The sequence below is a fragment of the Carcharhinus amblyrhynchos genome, chromosome 23 (assembly GCF_965287045.1).
Source record: "Carcharhinus amblyrhynchos chromosome 23, sCarAmb.v2.hapA, whole genome shotgun sequence".
Classification (NCBI taxonomy): Eukaryota; Metazoa; Chordata; class Chondrichthyes; order Carcharhiniformes; family Carcharhinidae; genus Carcharhinus; species Carcharhinus amblyrhynchos.
This window is the reverse complement of record NC_137346.1, coordinates 4,657,480-4,680,990: the sequence shown is the minus strand read 5'-3', so window position 1 is coordinate 4,680,990 and position 23,511 is coordinate 4,657,480. Positions and strand designations below refer to the sequence as shown.

The window sequence follows — 23,511 nt, the reverse complement described above, 5'->3', positions numbered from 1 at the left end:
CCAAGTTTTTGATCACCTATCCGCACGTCGCTCAGTGTCAAATACTGTCCCATAACTCTTCACTGAAGCCTCTTGAGACATTTTAACATATTAAAGTTGCTATATAAATTTAAGTTATTACTGCAGTGATGCAACGCAGCACATGGAATGCCTATCAGATACAAAGGGGGTTATTTAATGAGGTTCCTCTCCCAGTGCAGAACCTTGCTTGCTGTGAGCGCTGGTGGAAAAAGGACACAAGTTTTAGATCCTATCCTGAGCCTCCAAGAGACTCTCCTCACAAATTGACCTCAAAGGATTCCATCTCAGGTCAATTGGCAATGATAAATAGAAAACAGCACTCATCAGTGTTAAGAAACATTAATGAGCCCTTAATTGATTTTATAATTAGTATTGTCAGTGTTAACGAACTCTTTTTTCCTTCAGAGATTTCTCCTCTGCATCTGTCAACAATGTTACCTGAAGATGTGGGATCAACCTCCAAACACATCAATGAAACCCACCTCTGCGGCTGCAACAATCCACACCTGCTCCACTGCCTCCTGTCTTCACCTGGAAGAAATTTCTAAAGACTGAAGCTACTCTCTTTGGCCCTGCCACATACTTTGTAAGCTTGCCATTGATATCATTTCCTTCCCAGCCTGTGTCTCAGACTGAATGACACTATCCATCCATTCTATGTCCTATACAACCCTGAGCTCTATCCCCATATCATATTGGCCGGCACAGTGGTCAGAACTGCTGTCTCACAGCTTCCGAGACCCGGGTTTGATTCCTGGCTTGGGTCACTGTCTGTGTGGAGTCTGCGCATTCTCCGCATGCCTGCGTGAGTTTCCTCTGGGTGCTCTGATTTCCTCCCATAGTCCAAAAGACATGCTGGTTAGGTGCATTGTCCATGCTAAATTCTCCCTCAGTGTACATATGAAATTACTGTGAAAATCCCCTAGTTGCCACATTCCGGCACCTGAATAGATGCCGGAGGGTGGCAACTAGGGGATTTTCACAATGACTTCATTGCAGTATTAATGTAAACCAACTTGTGACACTAATAAATAAACTTTAAATATATCTCTATTACAAAGATTTCCTACTGCCATCACTGTAACATTGCCCATTTCCTTCCCTGCTTTAGCCCAACTGCTGTTCAAACTCTCATCCATTGCTTTGCCACCATTAGACTTAATGCTCTCCTGAATGGCCATCCTGTTCTCCATGGTTGCCAGCTCTAATGGAATCCTATCCTGCACCATGTCCTGCTCACCCATCACTCCCCTGTTGTTGATCCACATTGATTCTCAATCCCTCAGCACATCCTTATAAAACTGCTGTCCCAAGTTCCTTCATGGCCCCATTTCTTTCCATCTCTATGACTTCCTCCAGCCTGATTCCTTCCCAGAACTCTCTGCTCCTCAAGCTCCAGCCTATTGTGTATCCCTACCAGCCCCTCGTCCCTCTCCCCAACAACTCCTGCCCTTTTACCCCACCACAGGCAGCTGTGCCTTCAACCACTGAGTCCATATACTCTGGAACTTTGTCCAAACTCCACTACCTCAACACACCCTTCTCCTCCATGGAGGCATCGTCCAAACAGCAGTCAGAGAAATAATTGTTTGTTCTGTCTTTGTTAGTGTTGATTGAGGAAGTAACATTAGTCCGGACAATGGAAATGCTCTGCATTCTTTCAGTCAGGCCATGAGATCTCCAACATCCATCTGAGGAGCTAGACAAAGCCGTATTAAAGTGGCATCAGAAATACTTTAAATTAGTATTACACTTTAAACTAGATGTTCCAATCCTGGAGTGGGAATTGAACCAACTGACACACAGCAAGGATGACTACGAACTAAGTGAAGCAGACACTACCGTGCAGATGCATTAAGAATCAAAATAATATTAATGTGTGTGTGTGTGCATGCGTGCGTGTGTGCATGTGTGAGTGTGTGAGTGAATACGTGTGTGCATGTGTGTGTGTGCATGCATGCGCATGTATGTATATGTGTGTGTGTATATGTGTGCGTGCATGTGTGTGTGTGTATATGTGTGTGTGTGCGTGTGTGTGTGTGTATATGTGCGTGTGTGTCTGTAAATGTGCGTGTGTATGTGTGCACGCATGTGTGTGTGTGCATGTGTATGAGTGTTTACCTGTGAAATGACAAATATCACATATCCTGTCATTAGGTGACTAAGCTACTTTCTTCTGCTTCCTGTTAAGAGCAACTTAAACAACCTCTGCACTTCACTCTGAAATGATCCAATAAAGCTAAACAAAAGCCTAACAAAAAATCCCAATTTCCATTCACATCTTTGACTCACCAACCACCAATATCGTACATCATGTCTTCAGAAACTGTTGCCAATAAGATAAAATTTTGGAGTCATGAACTCCAAGGCAGCAATAGTTATCGTGGACCTCTGAACGACTGTTAACAGCTGGATGGCTCTTTTAAATCCTCTTTTCATGGTGGGCACGTCCTAACTGACTGATCTTTTAGGCCTGAACCCTGTTCCAAAAAAAGCCTGTGAGAAGGTTTGTGTTTTTAATCTAAAATCCTGCAATTCTAACAGTCCCTGCTCTCATAGCTAACAAAAGAATGCCTAACATTTTGGTATAAATCTTTCATCAGAGCCCAGAGGGCAGCACAGTGGTTAGCACTGCTTCCTCACAGTGTCAGGGACCTGGATTCGATTCCCGGCTTGGATCCACTGCCTATGTGGAGTCTGCATATTCTCCCTGTGTCTGCGTGGGTTTCCTCCAGGTGCTCTGGTTTCCTCCCACAGTCCAAAGTTGTGCAAGTTAGGTGGATTGGCCTGCTAAATTGTTCCTTGGTGTCAGGAGGATTAGTAGGGTAAATATGTGGGGTTACAGGGGTAGGGCCTGGGGGGATCATTGTCAGTGCAGGCTCAATGGGCCGAATGGCCTTCTTCTGCACTATAGAGTTTCTACGAATTGAGTAAGTAACTGAATGTACAAGTGTTTAGCCATGATCCTCTCTTCTCCCCTCCCTACACATTGGTACACTTGGATAATTATTTTTAAGTGTACAACAAATCCAGTACAAAATTAGTGTCTGGAAATCCATGAAAATGAGGAGTTCCAAGTTTCACCCAGCAGTTTATCAGGCCACCTCACTGCACAAGTTGGTGTTTTTAATCTGAAACCCTGCAATTCTAACAGCCCCTGCTCTCATAACTAACAAAAGAATGCCGAACATTTTGGCATAAATCCTTCATCAGAGCCCAGAGAGCAGCACAATGGTTAGCATTGCTGTCTCACAGCGCCAGGGACCCGGGTTCGATTTCCGGCTTGGGTCCATGTACTATGTATTCCAGAAATTTTAAACTGACGACCACCGCATCAATGTTCATTTTGCCAAGTGAAGAAAATGGATAAATGTTTAGCTGTTGTCCTTCCATTGGAACTGAGTTCTGGTGACAGTCCTGTGGTGTAACTCATCCTCTCTTTCCCTTACCTGAAGCTGACCAAACTATTGTGTAATTTGGATTTTTATGTTGCATTATTGTACAAGACTATGATGGTAGGGATAAGGAGAAATCAGATGGAAGCACAAAGATGTATGTGGCAAGAAAAGACCACTGGGGGTCAGTGAGGATGCTTCCAAAGTTCAAAACAAAAAAACAGCGCATTATTTTCCAATTTCTAAACCTTATAATTTACCGAGCTGTCTTTTGACACCATCCACCTCCTGGTAGTCTATTCCATATACTATATTTTATCCCAGCATGTCTTTTTCTATTAACTGCCACATGTTAAACTGATGATGCCTTTACCACTGCCCCAACATCAATTGAACCCTGCCGTCCTTTTCAAGTTACTGGCATACTCTGCAGACCATCTATTCTCAACTTCCTTGTTGCAACTTTTGGGCTTCCCTTAAGGTGCCACCTGCATTCATTCCACCTGTTTAATTTATCAGGGCAGCAACACCACAGGGACAGGTGCAGTGTGCAGACAGGTTGAATAATGTTTATGCTGGTGGAGAACACATTAAAGATGACCTTGCCATTTACTCAATTTGCGTGTGGATATACTGAGCAAGGGTAAGCAGTGCTTATACATTTGTTTTATGTTAATCCATTTGGTTCCTTGTGTTATTAAAATCATACTGGAAACTCAAATCAAAATACATTACCCTGTACGTTTTGTGATGGTTCCCAGTGTCATGGGCTGTTTGATCTGTGCCAGGGGCAACACGATCGTCAGGGTTGGGATTGGCGAAAGCCGTGGATTTCCTAGATTGTTGTTTGTGAAATTGTTGTAACTGTCCTGGTTGCTCAGCTTGCCTGCAAAAGAGAGAGGCAGAAAAGAAGAATTATTGCCCAAGAAATAAAACTATCTCCTCAACAATGGGCTGCTGAGAAAGCTCTCTTTAATATTAAATATAACATTTATTTCAGCTGGGATGCTTAACTTCTTCAGCACAATAAGCTACCAATCCGTGTGGTTCAGACTGTATATTAGTCATAAAAATAACATGTCGGAAATACTCAGCATGTCAGACAGCATTTGTGGAGAGAGAGTTAACACTTCAGCTTCAATGGCCTATCTTCTGACAAAAGATCATTGACCCAAAATGTTAAACTCTGACTTTCCCTCCACAGATCCTGCCTAACCTGCTGGATGTTTCCAGCATTCTCGATTTTAATTTCAGATTTTTAAAAGATAAAGTTTGTTTATTAGTCACAAGAAAGGCTTACATTGACACTGCAGTTTGAAGACTTCCGTTTGTCACCTTCATCTAACCAGCACCTAACAATCTAAAAATTGCAGTTGGGTGGGAAAAGGTCCTTAAGTGACCACTTATGAGCTTTAATAGGACCATGGGTTGGCTTCCCATCCGAGGTTCTGTTTGCCCCATTGCAGAACTGCATCTGGATCAGGGAGGTGGGATCGCAAAGGGAACCTGTCCATGCAATCCAAGCCATAGAGTATTTCAGAACTGATGAGAAGCTGAAAAGTGCTGAACTTCAAAGAGATTTGGGTGTCTTTGTTCATGAGGCACTGAAAACTAACATGCAGATACAGCAAGCAATTAGGTAGGCAAATAGCATGTTGGTCTTTTTTTTAAAAGAGAATTTGAGTATCGGGGAATGGTGTCTTACTGCAATTGTACAAAGCCTTGGTGAAACTGCACCTGAAGTATTGTGTGCAGTTTTGATCTCCTTACCTCAGGAAGTAAAGTCACCATTGTCCCAGATGACCAAGGGCACTGACTGGTGGTGATTTAATCTGAGCATCACGACCCCTAAGGCACAAGGTTAAGAAGGCAGAACCTTCATGAATAATCTCAGCCAGCATGGGAATTAAACCTGTGCTGTTGGCATTGCTAACCAGCTGTCTAGCCAACTTGAGCTGAACCAACTCCCCACCTCAAGAAGTATGTACATGCCACAGCGAGAGTGCAAGAGAGGTTAAGTAAATTAATTCCTGGGATGGAGGGATTGTGCTATGAAGAAAGAGTATGCCTTTATTCTTTGGAGTTGAGAAGAATGAGGGGTGGCCTCATTCAACCATGCAAAATTCTTACTGGGTTTGGCAGGGTGAGTGTAGGAAGGACATTTCCCTCGGGTGGGGAGGAGGTCTAGAACAAGGAGGCTGCTTCTCAAAATAAGGGGCAGGCCATTCAGGACTGAGATGAGAAGTTTCTTCTCTCAGAGGGTGGTGAATTTTTGGAACTTTTTGCCCAGGAGACAGTGGAGGCTCAGTCACCAAGTATGTTCAAGACTGTGACTGGTAAGTTTCTCCATATTAAAATCATCAGGAGATATGGGAATAATGCAGGAAATAGTGTTGATGTAGACAATCAGCCATGATCTTGGTGAATGGTACAGTAAGCTCGAAGGGCTGAATAGTCTAATTCTGCTCCTATTTCATGTGTTTCAGTGAGAGCTATCAAGTCCTTCACTGAACGATGCAATGTTCACCTCCTTCACAATGGAGAGGGTCATGCTGATTGGTAGTGTCTCAGAGGGATGTGTAGACCCATTAGAACAAATCGCAATTACAAGGGAGAAAGTGTGAGGTGTTTTAGGAAACATTAAGGTAGACAAATCCTCAGGACCAGATGGCATCTGTCCTAGATTACTGAGAGAGACAAGGGATGAAATTGTTAGGCCTCTAACAGAAATCTTTGTTTCTTCATTGGACACAGGTGAAGTCCCAGAGGATTGGAAGATAACAAATGTGGTCCCGTTATTTAAAAAGGGTAGCAAGGATAACCCGGGTAATTATAGGCCAGTGAACTTGACATCCGTGATAGGGAAATTGTTGGAGAACAATTCTTAGAGATGGGATCTATACATATTTAGAACTGAATAGTCTCATTAGTGATAGACAACATGGTTTTGTCTGAGGGGAGGTCATGCCTCACAAATTTGGTTGAGCTTTCTGAGGAAGTGCCAAAAATGATTGACGAGGGAAGGGCCATGGATGTCGTCTACGTGGATTTTAGTAAAGCATTTGACAAGGTCCCTCATGGCAGATTGGTGCAAAAGGTTAAATCTCACGGGATCAAAGGTGAACTAGCTAGATGGGTACAGAACTGGCTTGGCCATAGAAGACAGAGGGTAACAATAGAGGGGACTTTTTCTGATTGGAGTCTGTGACTAGTGTGTTCTGCAGGGCTCTGTACTGGGACTCTGCTGTTTGTGTTATATATAAATGATTTGGAAGAAGATGTAGTTGGTCTGATTAGTAAGTTTGCAGACGACACAAAGATTACTGGAGCTGCAGATAGTGATGAACATTGTCAGAGATTACAGCAGGATATAGATAGGCTGGAAAATTGGGCAGAGAAATGGCAGATGGAATTTAATCCAGATAAATGCTAAGTGATGCATTTTGGTAGATCTAACGCAGGGAGAAACTATACAATAAATGGCAGAACCATCAGGACTGTAGACACAAAGAGCGATCTCGTTGTGCAAGTCCACAGAACCTTAAGGGTGGCAGCACAGGTGGAAAGCTTGCCTACACTGGACAGGGCATAGAGTACAAAAGTTGACATATGATGTTGCAGTTATATAGAACGTTGGTTAGGCCACATTTGGAATACTACATCTAGTTCTGGTCGCCACACTACCAGAAGGATGTAGGGGCTTTGGAGAGAGTGCAGAAACGGTTTACCAGGATATTGCGTGGTATGGAGGGTATTAACTATGAGGTGGAATTGAGTAAATTAGGGATGTTCTCTCTGGAAAGACGGAGGTTGAGGGGTGACCTAACAGAAGTTTATAAAATTATGAAGGGCTTAGATAGGGTGACCTTTTTCCCAGGTCAGAAATGACAAGTACAAGGGGTCACAAGTTCAAGGTAAGGTGGGGGGGGGGTGCAAGGTTCAATACAAATATGCGAGGGACGTTTTTTACACAGAGGGTGATGGGAGCCTGGAGTGCACTACCAAGCAAGGTGGTTGAGGCAGACACGCTATTTAAGGCTCATCTAGGTAGCCACATGAACAGACTGGGAACAGAGGGATACAAACGGATGGTCTAGTTAGGAACATATGATCGGTGCAGGCTTGCAGGGCCGAAGGGCCTGTTCTTGTCCTGTACTGTTCTTTGTTCAATGCTGAATCGCAGTCGTAGGATTTGGGGTCAGGTGGAAGGGACCATGCTAAAAATATGACCAAAGTAAACCAGCTATTAGGTGTCATCCTCAGAAGGGTTAAATTCACTCCAAGTTATTTTTCTCCAAGCTTCAATGCTTTGGTTGGAAAGACAACTAATAGAAAGTGTACGACAGATGTTTATTATCCCTGGAGCTTGCCAAGAGTTATCTTTAGCTTCTTAAGAGACTTTAAGGAAGGAAGAAGGAGCACACAACTCAAACCGCAGTAACATAATACCTATTGTATTATGATAGAAAGCCATTCGCTCTTCAAAGACATAAAACAGCAGTGAAATTTGCAGTCACTGTCTCATGGTGTCTTACTGGGGGAAGAAAACTTTTCAGAACAAAGCTACAAGTGGAATGGTCTGCAGAATAAATAAATAAAACTATAAAGAAAAGAGAAAAATTCTCGATCCAATAATGAAACAATTCAGAATCTTGGCCATTTAACAACAACAGAGAGGTGGCAGGAAATATGACATGTTTTAATGTTAAGTGTAGAATTTACGTACCACGGATGAAATTTAATCTAGGCAATAAGGGGCTGGCTGGAGGGCAACCACATCCCTCTGTGGCCCACTTTCAGGACGGTCTGCTCAACCAAGCGACAATCAGGTTATTTCACAGGGCAGCGGTGGCCCTTCTCAATCAAGGACCCCGGAGCTAAAATTCCTGCCCCCAAACAATGTTGACCAATTGGAGACTGGTAACTGTGCCTTGCTTGGCATCTCCGCTGGGTGTAAGTGGCTGCCACTGGGAAGGCTGCCATCTGAGACCAGGGTGAGCAAGGAACCCAGGCCACGAGTGAAAAGGGTGGAAGGGGGGGTCAATGGGTAGGATTAGGGCGGGAGTGTGTGAGTGGAGTTTCAGCAGTAAGGGCCGGGGTACTCTCTATGGGCCTCTTCCACTCCTAATGCTGCCTCCTTCCATTAGACATTGAGTTTGATTTGGTTCGATTTAATTTATTGTCACATGTATTAACATACAGTGAAAAGTACTGTTTCTCGTGCGCTATATTGACAAAGCATACTGTTCATAGGGAAGGAAATGAGACAGTGCAGAATGTAGTGTTATAGTCATAGCTAGGGTGTAGAGAAAAATCAATTTAATGCGAGGTAGGTCCATTCAAAAGTCGGACAGCTGTAGGGAAGAAGCTGTTCTTGAGTCAGTTGGTACATCACGTCAGACTTCTGTATCTTTTTCCCAACGGAAGAAGGTGGAAGAGAGAATGTCTGGGGTGCGTGGGGTCCTTAATTATGCTGGCTGCTTTGCCGAGGCAGCGGGAAATGTAGACAGAGTCAATGGATGGGAGGCTGGTTTGCGTGATGGACCTCAGGAAACATTTGGTGAGTGCCTGACAATGTGAGACCTCCCCTTGAAATTTCGCAGGCAACCAGAGATTCCCCCATCTGCCACTGGGGAATACTAGCGGTGGCTGGCTGATAACATTCAGTGAGTATAGATTTCCAGCCCAGATTGAATCGGGCAGAAGAAGCCAGGTGGTGGTATCTCCTCCTTGGGTGGGTGAGTAAATGGCAGCTCTTTCACCAAACTCACCTTGGGATAGACCATTACATTCTAACCCAGGATGTCTCCACTTCCAGCTCAAATAGCACATAAAATAGCCAGCCTGCAGAATTTGTAACTCAGTCCATTTACTCTGAAAAGTGAACCAATATGAAAGCAACTAAGGACGATATTAAAATTTATTGAAAGACTATTTCATTGGAATGTGTTAACCATTGATTCACCTTAGGCAATGGATTAACTCTAATGCAATTGGAAATACAACTGATTGGGGCAAACGTATCCTGATGTACATTAAATGTAATTGTTACTGCTGGACCATAAATTCTCTACAAAACAAGGGATTTAATTTCCTAGTCTTCAATGAGGTGGTGCGGTGGCGCAGTGGTTAGCACTACTGCCTCACAACGCAAGGGACCTGGTTCAATTCCAGCCTCGGGTCACTGTTTATGTAGAGTTTGCACATTTCCCTATGACTGCCTCCCACAGTCCAAACGTGTTTAGGTTAGGTGGATTGGCAATGCTAAATTGACCTTAGTGTCAGGGGGATTAGCAGGGTAAATGGGTCAGGGTGGGATTGTGGTTGGTACCAACTTGAGGGGCCGAATGGCCTCCTTCTGCACTGTAGGGATTCTATGATTCTATAATACGGAAAGAGTGAATGCCAAGCAAGGGAAATAATTGATCCCCTATGTAAAAGCTAATAAATTAGATTGGATTTTGTACACTGAATTTCTCTGCTCAGAAAACACCAGAGTTTATCAGTTGTAAAGCTGTGAATTTATCTCAAGCCCTACACTACTTCAGTTCTGCAATAATAAAAAAATTTACATTTCTGGGTTCAGTATGATTGAACCAAAATCCATTTATTCCACAAACAGAATATCAACTGCCACCAGAAAGATCTAGGGTGCGATCTTATGAATAAAAGTCTAAGTGCCAAACAAGTGAGTAAATGGAAGAGAATGGCACTGGCTTTTACAGCAAGCTGTGAGTTGTATGGCATTCAGCGCAAAAAAAAAGCTCACATTACTGTAAGCCAGACCAGGTAAGGATGATAGATTTTTTTCCCAAAAGGTGAACCAGATGGGTTTTTACAACAATCAGTAATAGCTTTATGCACCATTACTGAGGCTAGTTTTATATTTCATATTTATTAATTGAATTTAAATTCCACCAACTAGGCGGCATGGTGACACAGTGGTTAGCACGCTGCCTCACAGTACCAGGGACCAGGGTTCAATTCCAGCTTCGGGTCACAGTGTGGGGTTTGCGTGTTCTCCCCGTGGCTGCATGGATTTTCTCCCAGGTGCTCTGGTTTCCTCCCACAGTCCAAAGATGTGCGGGTTAGGTTGACTGGCCATGCTAAATTGACCCTAATATCAGGGAGATTAGCAGGGTAAGTATGTGGGATTACAGTGCCTCGGTGAGATTGTGGTCCATGCACACTCGATGGGCTGAGTGGCCTCCTTCGGCACAGTTGGGATACTATGATTACATTACTAGCCCAGTGTCATCAGCACTACACCTTTGTTGTGTAGTGATACAATTATCACTGATTATAATAATACAACTATCGGACGCAGCGGGCTCAAGTCTCACCGTGATAAATTGAATTCTATAGATCTGAGCATTTATGGGGCTGACAAAGTGATGAACTGGTTCACTGATGGTCTTCAGAAAAGGAAAGCCGTCACCTCTTCAGTCTGGATCACATATGTGTCCAGACTCTGTGGCCCAAGTAAACAATTCCTTCAGAAGGACGCCTGGCCTTCTCGGGAAATTGTGAGCAGGCAATAAATGCAGCCTTGCAGTGTCGCCACAATCTGAAAACAAACACGCAGCCAAACGGAGCTCTGCACATGTGTCAGTGCTTTCATGCAAGTCATTAAACTTTAAGTGAACAAAAACGTAAAATTGAGGGAAATATTAAACAAAGGCAGAAAATACTGGAAACAGTAAGCAAGTTCACGTTGCAACATGTTCCAAAAGGAAATGTGCAAAGACATTCCAAGTGTCCTCTAAACAGTTTTCTTTAAGCTTGGGCTGGCATTGCATCAGAGTTATATTCTGTGCAGTGCCAAATACAAACACAGAACCTTCCTGCAAACAACAAACACAACACAATGTTAATGGTTGGTTGATTGGTTGGTTGATTATGCTGTCAAAGATTCACAAGTGATGGGCATTGTTTGATTAAGGATTGAGGATGCTCATAAAGAGAATCAGCTGGGACGCTGAGTTAGGAGACAGAGGTCTGTGATGTTGCATCCTGTGGATAAACCTACCAACAAGATCTGATTCTTATTTCAACTTCACCATCTGGCCTGGATCCACTTAACACTTTCACTCCTGATCCACAGACTGCAGCATTTTATTGCATAATGAATTCTACCCCTCCGGCCACACTCACCAGCACCTCTCCCTCCCCTCCCCACTGTTCCCACAATTACTAATATTTGAGCCCTGAAATTATTTTAAAGTTAAGATGGAACTTTTGATCCCAAGTTGAAACCAACTTTCCCGATTAAGAATGCAATAGGATTTTTGCATAAACAGGTATATTTAAGATACAAGGGGCATTAAATATTTTTCAGTTTGAAGCTATTTTTAAAAATGTTATGAAATAGCCTATGGACTGGAAATAGGAACGCGGAGATAGTTGTCGTGAATGAATGGCGTGAGGAGTGTTACTGATGTGTCCCCAAGTTATACAAAACTCAACACAGGAACGGGGGCACAGTGGTTAGCACTGCTGCCTCCCAACACCAGGTAGCCAGATTCAATTCTTGGCTCGGGTCACTGTCTGTGCAGAGTCTTGACGTTCTCCCCATGTCTGCGTGGGTTTCCTCTGGGTGCTCCAGTTTCCTCTCACAGTCTGAAAGACATGCTGGTTAGGTGCATTGGCCATGCTAAATTCTCCCTCAGCTTACCCAAACAGGTGCCGGAGAGTGGCAACTAGGGGATTTTCACAATAACTTCACTGCAGTGTTAATATATGCCTACTTGTACACTAATAAATAAACTTGAAGAATGCTGATTGGTCAGGTCCCCATGATGGACGATTCCTTTAAATACTTATAACGACACGCGGGCTTCCCCTTTGATTTCTGAATATTTCAACCAATAATTTTAATAGAAAAGAGAAATAAATTTTTAAGAACAAACAGGGACCACATGTCAATGAAAAGGAAAAATACAAAAGAAAGAAAAACCAATGAAGAGAATTCATCTGCTGAAAATGGAACCAAAACGTTCAAAATTGACTAGCAACGGTGAATTAAATGGTTTAGAAACTCGTTTTCCTTTGTTTTGACAATTCCCCCAAATACTACCTTTGTTCTTTACAAAGGGGATGGCGTATTAAAGATTAGACTCCTAAATAACCAAAGCCTTCTGTGTGGACACTACACAAATCCCAGATCAAATCCGCCCAATTCTCGGCTGAAGTGGGTTCTTAAAATTTCAAAACCGCTCGCCCACCACCCTCAACCCCCCCAGAGCAGCCACCCCTTTTGTGAGGAAGAAATAACAACAAGAAAAGGTTCTCAAAAGAAACAGGAGACACTGCAGACTGAAAGGAGATAATGACGCTTCAAATAGAGTAAAGGTAGGAAAGAGGAAGGAGAAAACTCTTAATGAATTTAGCCTGTCTCTAAAGACCAACTTCAGCCTTTGTCACCATCTCTCATCCATACTTAAGGGAACTGCAAGTCCATTCATTTGATGGCAAAGTAACTTTTAACAAACCAGTCCTTTATTGGAATTTCTGTATTGATGTTGATGGCTGCTTTTTACTAACAAGCCACTGGATTTGTCATTTGTGTCAGTGTTAGAACAGGAAACACACAAAAAAATTAAAGCCCACTTATATGCAGGGGTTACTTACAATGCATGTTTTTAGATGTAATATTTAAAGTTTTTTTGAATTAAAGTAAATAGCAACATAAAAACTGTGCCATTTTGGAACCTGTTGCATGAGCTACATGAACAGAATGAGGCAAAAATTGAAAACAATATATCAATTGTGTGAAGTAGTTTGAGATTTTTGATGAAATGCACTAAACATGTACAAGCACTAATATATAATTGATTAACATATATATAATATGAAATGCTACTTCAGTTGTGTACCGTGACAGAATGTCCTCAAAGTTATATTAAGGTGTGGAAAGATGCAGTGGAAATTATTACAATTTTGTGATGTTAGGAGAACAGTTTCTGAAAATTCGCTGTACGTGAAAAGGAATGGCATAGCTTACAAGTTTTTGTCAGTTATAGGCATACTCTTTCTTACGACCTTACAATTAAGATATCCTAACATAATTTTTTTTAAAAAATAATATGGCCCTGTTTAATTTTTTAAAAAGTTAACCAACAGGTATCTGGTCCCCCAATTAGGGGTGGCACAGTAGTATAGTGGTTTAACACTTGCCCCACAGCACCAGGGACCCGGGTTCAATTCCCAGCTTGGGTCACAGTCTGCACAGAGTCTGCACATTGTCTGCATTGGTGTCCTCCGGGTGCTCCAGTTTCCTCCCACTGTCGGAAAGGCATGCTGATCAGGTGCATTGGCCATGCTAAATTCTCCCTCAGTGTACCAGAACAGTCGCTGGAGTGTGGCGACTAGTGAATTTTCACAGTAACTTCATTGCAGTGTTAATGTACGTCTGCTTGTGACACTAATAAAAAAACAAGCAATTGCAGCCTCTAATTTCAAACGCTTTTATATTATTTTTGTTTGGATCCAGGAGTCACCTTTAACGGAATAAGTAGCAAAGCCAGCTCACAGACTTTGCATTCCTGAAGTTTGCATGAAAAGAAAATAAAAGCCAGGGTGTCACAATTTATCGGCCAGGCACAGAAACCTGACCTACTCTGACTAACCCTCAACTTGCAGCAACACCACTGAAAGCGACAAGTAGGTTTACTCAGAGTTGGGAGATCCGGCCGTTCATGTCGCCGGGATTCTCTCGTCTCGCCCCAACACTGCACCCTCTCCCAAGGGTGGAGTGATATCAGTGGGAAAAGTAGGAAGGGCTGGAACCAAAGAATCCCGCCTCCTCCTGCCGCTGAGAAACACGTGGCTGGGAAGCCACAGAATCCCGCCCAAGGTAAAGGCCGTTTCCATCAATAGCCTCTGAAATGATGTGAGGCTGGCTGAGAGACTCGCTGGAACAGCCTGGGTTACAACATTCTTCAATGTTAACACATACTGGGGAGCTGTCCCTCACCAGGCTAAATGGTTGAACTTATGAACAGAAAATCACCTGCGACTCTTAGGCACATTGCACTAGAACATCCCTAGTATGCTAAAACATCAACAGTTGGGAAATCAATCCTAAAATACCCCTGCCCAAATCAGTATTCTGGCAGACTGATGGCAGTGGGCTCAAAAACACACACAGCTGATCAAAATATCTAGAATGCAATCATGGCTAGGCTGTTTTTGCAGGACAGAATTGGGTTTGGTAGCCTTTTCTATAGATATAGAACTCTGTTCCCTCAAACACTCAGCAGCCTGGGATAGGGAAGAATTTAAGACTGAATGATATTCCAGATGATTACTAGAATTAATTTTATAAATGGAGGTGAGGATTCTAGGAGTATCACATACTATAGCTGCTATATTAAATGTGTGTATCAAATATTTTCTTCTCTAATCTTTTTTCTATTTTTCCTCCTAAGTTTTATTTTTATAAGCACCAAAATTAAACTGGTGGATCAAATCTCCAGCTCCAGTCTGAAGGGCATTAGCCAAATATGCCTTGTAAACAATTGTTCTTAAGTTTTGAGACATCAAACCCACTTAAGTAACCTCTGCAAAATCCAAACAAAGGAATCCAAATCCAAGAAACAACAAAATTAGATTCAGCATAACCAGAAACAGTCTTGAACACACCATTTCCAATGAATTGAATGTTTTAGTTTTATTTGTTTTCACTAAAGGAGGAAAGGTAGGAAGAGAAAAGCAGCCTCCTTTCCCACACAGCATCCGAGATTCACTCAGGCCTGTGCTAACAATCAGGACCGAGACAAAGACAGCTTAGTTCCTCAGTGTTTCATCTGACAACATTTGCTTCAAAGGTAATTTGTAATGTTTAAGGATTAACAGTGACGTCATCTGGAAACTTGTATCTTTGTTCTGGTTTAAAGCAACAAAGTGAGGTGATGCTCCTTCTGCAAAAAGTCCCCATTAAAAGTGCATTACCTATACCCATTAAGGCCCAACTCCAGATCAACTCCCGAACCTGAATTAAGACTCTGTAAACTACTGGTCCAAGTTCAGCTAATTGGAACATCAGCCAATAATGTTCTAGGTTTACAGGACCTGATGCTGGCTATCCTGTTATTATCATCTATGTTTCTATGAAGTCCTCTTTGACATGTTTCATTTCAAGAATGAACAAGTCTTAATTGTGCTTTTGTAGCTCATAGCTCAAGGACCTTGACTGCCTCCTGACCAGAGCTCTATGCAAGCTTTGGATGGAGTTGTGTGAATCTAAACTTCCTGATTTAACAGTGCGCTTGCTAAAGTCAGGTTAACGGATGGAAAATCGTCCCCATTACAGTGGGGACAAAGCCCTAATCACAGAATCATGAGCTTGTGCCTGATTCTGTGGTTAGGGCTTTGACCCCACTTTAATGACTTCAACAAGACCCATGCGGTTGGCCTCTTGGAGTATGAGCTCCCTGGTTGAAGTCATAATTGCCCAATCAGGGAACCTTATCTGGACGTAAAACTGGGAATGTCAGGACTTCTGGCACTCTGGATTCTGACTATGTATCATAAGTGCTCCACACGTGGGATAGAGCTTGTAAATAAAGGGCTTCTGAGCAGTCACTTCATGCACCAGGACCAAAGGAGATGAATGAACTTTATAATGAATGGAAGTCTTTTCACACAGTGGCTGGAGTTTTACTGTCCCACCCATCACGGGAATTGGAGCAGGCGAGGGGCTGACCATGGAAAGATCATTGACCTCGGGCGAGATTCTACTGTCTGGGCCGAGCGCAGCCATAATATCCCACTCAATGAGTTTTGACTGGAACTATGGACTCCTTGTGGGTGGAAGACAAGATGTTGATTTTAAAATAACAAGGCAAATTATAAATAAAATGAAGGGCAGTGAGGGTTAAGGCTTTAGTCAGAATGTAACTAGAACATTGAAATATTTGGTTGCACTTTGACGTGGAGATGCTGGCGTTGGACTGGAGTAGGCACAGTAACAAGTCTCACAACACCAGGTTGAAGTCCAACTACTTTATTTGGAATCACGAGTTTTTGGAGCTCTGCTCCTTCATCAGGTTCTGGTTGTATTTTGTCAAAAATCTGTCCAGGTACCAAGTTCAAATTCCAGCCCATGCAACAAGTAACAAAATGCTCCCAGCGCTGGAAATCTGAAGCAAAACAGGGAATTCGAGAACATTTTCAGCTCTTTTGTCAGAACATGCATTCTAGGTCTGGTGAACTGGTGGAAGAACCATTCAAGAGTTACAGCAGAGGAGGTTCTTTACTCCATTGACTCCATGTCACCTCTCAGCAAGAGCAATTCTGCCAGTTCCACTTCCCTGTCCTTTCCCCATTGCCCTGTACTTGGTTTTATCTTCAGGCACTGATCCAATCCCCTTCTGAAATTCAGGCATAATTGAATGAACCTCCACCACTTTCTCAGACACTGCAGTCCAGATCCTAAACACCCGCTGCTTAGAAAAATATTTTCTCATGTTACCTTTTGGTTCTTTTGCTGATCACCTAAAGTCTGTTTCCTTTGATTCTCCAGTCCTCCACCAAAGGAACAGTTTCTCTCTATCCACTGTGTCTAGACTTCACATTATTTTGAATGCCTCTATCAAATCTCCTCAACCATTTCTTCTCCAAGGAGAACAATCCCAGCTTTTCCAATCTATCCCTCTACATCCTTGGAACCATTCTCATAATTTATGTTCTGCACCCTCTTCATATCCTTCCTGAAGTGCAATGTCCAGAATTGGACACAATGCTCCAGTTGAGACCAGTGTTTTATAAAGGTTCACCATAACTTCCTTGCTTTTGTACTCCATGCCTCACTGCAAGGTTGTTAAGATGGAACTATGCTTAACTTGAATGATCCTTTCAAAGGCAGTGCTTAAGTATTCCCTGTGAGAAGGTAGCCTGGGGAGGCATATTATGAAGTTAGCTAGAGACTGCTGCTGAGGAGAGTTCCAGTAGATTGACAGTCCCATTTAAATCACAGTCTCTTGTCCATTAAGAAGTGTCATATCATCAACGTTTGAGATACTATCAGGAAATTGCTGTTTTTTTTCTTTTAATGCCTTGTTTAAATATGGCATCTTCATAGCACAATACAGATGCCAAGAACATGAATACTATTGTTAGATACAGAAAGAAATATATAAATAATTTGATATTTAAGTTTTTTTAACTCCTTTTACTATTGGCATAGAGAAATTAGGCCAAATGTGCTGCTTCCATGCAACAATTTTTATGCAACATGTAATCCTTTTGTAATTTATTTTCCTGCATCAGTCTTCACCAATACCATTTCATAACTAAAGTGACTGGATATAAAAGAAGTACAGATGAGTCAGATATTCAGCTTGTCTTAGAGCATCCTTCCCCAAACAACTTACAATGCTTTCCTCATTTTATTCAAGTTCAGCACAGCAGCACAGAGGTTAGCACTGCTGTCTCACAGCCCCAAGGTCCCAAGTCCGATTCTCGGCTTGGTTCACTGTCTGTGTGGGGTTTGCACATTCTTCCCGTGTCTGCGTAGGCTTCCTCCAGGTGCTCCGGTTTCCTCCCACAGTCCAAAGGGTGTGCTGGTTAGGTGCATTGGCCATGCTAAATTCTCCCTCAGTGTATCAGGACAGGCGCTGGAGTGTGGGGATTTTCACAGTAACTTGCAGTGCTAATGCAAGCCCACTTGTGACAAATAAATTAACTTACTTAAGTGCATCTTGGTTTGTCACTTGTAAATCGATTCCAAATGTAGATCAGTCTTTGTATTAATAAATTCTTGCAATGATTGAGTTTTCCACTTATGTTGAATGCTGCCTATTAGTGGATGGTTAAAGGTTGAAACTACAGAACTGCAGGGGAATATTCTCTGAGATTCCTAACTGACTATCCTCAATGGTTTCTCAGAGATCAGAATCTTCTCTTACTGGCCATCTATGGTGGAAAACCGCATCCAGTTCAAACAATTTAGGCTTAGGCCATCAGTGCACTGCAACACTGGGCTTTGTGCCAATGCTTTCTAAATATTTTTCTGAAATTGAAAACGCACTATCAAAGCAATTGACCTGCATGACAGAGCTTCAATTGACATAGTGGCCACCACACTGCGACTTTTGGCCATCAGTTATTTAGCTGGGTAAAAATGCTTGAACAACTGAGAATACGGCACTGGGAACCTATTCAATAATAATCTCAATACACTGCCAAATCACTTACCACATAAATGCAGGATTTAGAGAGAAAAAAAACCTGCTTCTTTCTATTGTGTCAAATGTAATTATTCAGACCAAACAGAACTCACCGAAGTAAATGAGGTTTAGCCAGATGTTCAATGTAAAATCTGGAAGCATGTTCACGAATTAAACTCTAACTCTCTGGCTCTCACCCCAGCAATCAGTGCTGCAAAGTTTAGCACTGAGCTCTTGCTGCTTCAGAAGCTCATCATCCAGCCTACAGACATTGAATGGCTCAGACCATTAAACTCACAAGCTCATTCCTTCTTTCCCTCTTCGGCCTTTTGCTGGGGGGTGGGGGCAAAGTTTTAAGAACACCGATAGCTCTACACTCCTGCAGTTTATCACTCAGGTAATCATTCTTGATTGGTCAAGATAGATCCTGAAAATTCACAAGATATTCAACCTGAGATGGCATCACAGCCACAGATACACAAACACATATACGGATACAAATACACTGATAGACACACACTGATACACACAGACACAGTTTATATACAAACATGCACATGCAGATTTATATGCACAGATATATACACACATACACACAGATATGCAAGCATATACACACACACAGATTCAGATACATACACAGATATAGAGACACAGATATGCACACACATGTATACACACATATACACACAGATTCACACACACTCAGACACACACACACAGACACGCAAACACAAACACACACAAAAATACATAGATATATACACACACACAGATACACACATGCATATATATACACAGGCACACACGCACAGATTCACACACACACAGATATATAAACAGATACGCAAGCACAAACACACACAAATATACACAGATTTATACACACAGATAAACACACACAGATACAACACACAGATGTATATGCATATGTGTGGATTAGATCTACACTCAGGGGTGGAATTTTACGGCCCCGACTCAGCGGTTGTGGGGCTGGAAAATGTGACGAGCCCTTCAAAAGTCCATTGACTACAGCGGACTGGAAAATCCCGTAGAGGTGGGGACAGACATTCTAAAATTCCACACAAGGTGCTTTTATTGACAAGAGTGATCTTCCTTTCGAAGAAGGTGAAGTCAAACACATTAAAAATAACTTTTTTCTTTGAAGTTCATATCCAGGGATTCCAAGGCCTTGGTTTCCCAGGCTATGGGTGCTCCAGGACCTGAAGCACTTGCTTATTCACTGCCTTTGGAAACCAGACTGCAGATTCATTGAAGAATGGTTACCCAGCTGCGTCTCCATTTCCTAGAAAACCTATGTTTAACTGACTGCAATCTCCAAACCTGAAAAAAACACTAGTAAATCAGTTCCAATTCTGATTCTGAACTGAGGACTGAATTTGTATACATTAAAATATTTATATAGGACTTGATTAACAGACTGCACCTGGGGCTATGGATTTCAACAGCTTAGCATTCTCCAGACCTCGGAAACAGTGTGATATAGATTTCATACCTATTTCTGATAACTTATAGTATTTTGTGCGTCTCTCTCTCTCTTCCCCAAACATTTAACAGAAAATAATTTGGGAATTAATTTTTTTTATATAAATAAAAGGAGGAATGAAAATAGACAGGAAGTACATTGGTCCTGCCACTGAGCTGGGGGTGGGAGGGAGGAAGACAACTTTTTTAAGACTGTCACGTTGAGATCAGCAGCCAGCCTGCACGTATTCCCAGTGCGGTAATCATTAAAAAACTCACTTCCAGAAAAATAGGGAGGAAAGAGATTGCCGGAGCAAAGAAATCCCAGCAGACAAAGTGAAAACAAATTAAATGCGCTATTATAAAATGCAGATGCTGTAAAGAAAATAAACCTGGCAAGATTTACTGGTTTTTGCAAGGATCAGGCATCTGTGGAAAAGACATCAGCAGCTACTCTCAGGTAATACCATTCCAAGGCCACACTCACTCGCAATCCAGCTCCCTCCATCCTCTCTAATAGCTGGGAGCTCATTTATTCTCTGTCGGAGTACAGGGTCGACAGAGACTATGTGAAAATGGCAGATCGCCAGCTCCTCCTGAACAAAGCAGCGAGATGATGAAAAGGAGGATTTAAACTTTCCGAGCTCCGTGGCATTCAGGGGTTTTAAAATGTTAACTCCTGAAGCCCTGGTGATCATTTCCTTCAAAAGTAATTAACAAATTTGAAGATTTGAACACATCAGCCCTGGATTAGCTTCCACACTTCTGCCCCTGGCCTAAATTTCCCTCCTCCTACTCAAGCAGAAAAGATGTTGATCATCCCTTCACTACATTAAATGACAGTGTGGAGATGGGTCTGGGCATCCCAACTGCTTTTTCTGATTCCTTTAAGTTGATTTGATTTATTATTGTTGAAAGTATTGCTTCTTGTGCGCTATACAGGCAAAGCATATCGTTCATAGAGAAGGCAAGGAGAGAGTGCAGAATGTAGTGTTACAGTCATAGCTAGGGTGTAGAGAAAGATGAACTTAATGTGAGGTAGGTCCATTCAAAACTCTGACAGCAGCAGGAAGAAGCTATTCTTGAGTCAGTTGGTAAGTGACCTCACATTTTTTGTATCTTTTTCCCAAAGGAAGAAGGTGAAAGAGAGAATGTCCAGGGTGCGTGGGGTCCTTAATTATGCTGGCTGCTTTGCATGAGTCAATGGATGGGAGGCTGGTTTGCGTGATGGATTGGGCTACATTCACAACCTTTTGTAGTTCCTTGCGGTCTTGGGCAGAGCAGGAGCCATAGCAAGTTGTGATACAACCAGAATGTTTCCAGGAATGATTCTTGTTGCTGACTTCACTAACCAAAAGAGGGGTAGCTGTGGAGATGCTGGTGCTGGACTGGACTGGGCATAGTAAGAAATCTCAGAACACCAGGTTAAAGTCCAATAGGTTTATTTGGAATTGCGAGCTTTTGGAGTGCTGCTCCTTCGTCAGGTGAGTGGTGAGGTAGGTGTCACAAACATGGCATATACAGACAAGGGCACAACTGCAAGATAATGGTTGGAATATCTTGCAATTGTGTCTTTGTCTATATAGACTGTATTTGTGAAAGCTATGTCTCCACTCACCTGAAGAAGGAGCAGGGATTCCAAATAAACCTGTTGGACTTTAACCTGGTGTTGTGAGACTTCTTACAGGAGAGGAGTAGCTGTGGGCAGTGGTGGAACCCCCACAAATGGCCTTTGAAGTTGTGAAAGGTGACAAATAAATGGAATTTCTTGATTTGAATGAATTATTGGCACAGGACTTAAGAATATAAGAAACAGAAGCAGCAGGAAGCCATACAGTCCCTCGAACCTATTCATTGTTCAACAATCATGGCTGCTCTGATCCTGGCCTCACCTCACTTTCCCTCCTTTTCTCCATAACGCTTGATTCCCTTGTCAATCAAAAATCTGTTCCATCTCAGCCTTTATTGTATCTAATGACTCAGCCTCCACAGCTCCCTTGGGTAGAGAATTCCAATGACTCACAACCTGCTGAAAGAAGTTGTTCCTTCTCTTCTCCATTTTACGTAGGTGAACAGTTATCCTGCAACTATGTCCCCTAGTTTCAGATTCCCCTTCAAAAGGAAACATCTTTGCATTATCTAACTTGTGTAGCCCCTTCAGAATCATATATATTTCGATAAGATTATCTCTCATTCTGCTAAACTCCAATAAGTATAGGCCCATCCTGCTCAACCTTTCCTCGTAAGATACTTCTCCAAACGGATTTTGAATCACAAAAGTTGTCCAAAGTTGTGCGGATTAGATGCATTAGCCACTCTAAATTGCCTCTTAATGATGTGTAGGTTAGAGGGATTAACGAGGTAAATAGATGGAATTATGGGAATAGGGCCTGGGTGGGATTGTGGTTGGTGCAGACTCAATGGGCCAAACGGCCTCCTTCTGCACTGTAGGGATTCTAAGATTCTATGAAAAGGTCAGGATGCAGGTACAACAAGTAATTAGGAAAGCTAACAGAATGTCATCATTTATCATGAGAGGAACTGAATACAAAAGTAGGGACATTATCCCTCAGTTGTACAGAGCACTAGTAAGATAACATTTGGAATACAGTGTATTGTAATGGTCACTTTATCAAGGAAGAATGTGACTGTGTTGGAAGCAGTTCCAAGAAAGTTTACCAGACCAATACCTGGAATAGGTGAGTTGTCTTATGAGGGAAAGCCAGACAGGATAAGCTTGTATCTGTTGGAGTTTAGAAGAGTTAAGGGATGATTTGATGAAACATATAAGATCCTGCGAGGTCTTGACAGGGTGACTGTGGAGAGGATGTTTCCTCTTGTGGGAAAATCTAGAACTAGGGTGTCACTGTTTATTATTAAGGGCTCACCTGTTTAAACTGGAGATGAGGCAATTTTTTTTCTCTCAGAAAGTCTTAAATTTTTGAAATTCTCTTCCTGAAAAAGTAGTGAAAACAGAACGATTGAATATCTGTAAGGCAAAGGGGGATAGATTCTTGGTAAGCAACGGGGTGATAGGTCATCGGGAGTAGGCAGGGTGCAGATTTGAGATTATCAGTAGATCAGCCATGATCCTATTAGTGAAACTCAAGAGGCTAAATGGCCTATTCCTACTCTTTGCTCATGTTTCATATGGATTGGCCCGTAATTTATTTGGATGAAAAGTGTGAAAGTTAACTTAGAGGCTGATTTTAAAAGGTTCTAGCTCTGCAATAAAGGATTGCGGTAGTGACAGACAAGTTCACATAAGTGTTGTGAAGATAAGACCGCTCCTTTTGAGGGTGAAGAATTATTGGTCCTGCTGCAGGATTGAGGATGGCTTTATTGACAACTCTCCAGCAAAAATACAGGTGCAAAGTAGAAGGAGCTCAATGAACAAGTTAATGCAGTTTCCTAGGATTCTCCTGCCTGAATGCCAATAA

General features: G+C 42.3%; 1 protein-coding gene across 4 annotated transcripts in view; it reads right to left on the bottom strand.

The window, feature by feature from the left end:
* Positions 1 to 23,511, bottom strand: part of bcas3 (BCAS3 microtubule associated cell migration factor) — an 891,691-nt gene that overhangs the window by 453,336 nt on the left and 414,844 nt on the right. For all 4 annotated transcript variants that reach the window (XM_080210581.1, XM_080210584.1, XM_080210583.1 and 1 more), the window contains exon 16: positions 4,152 to 4,302. In XM_080210581.1, coding sequence (XP_080066707.1) covers positions 4,152 to 4,302 — 151 coding nt within the window. The remainder of the gene's footprint in view (positions 1 to 4,151; positions 4,303 to 23,511) is intronic.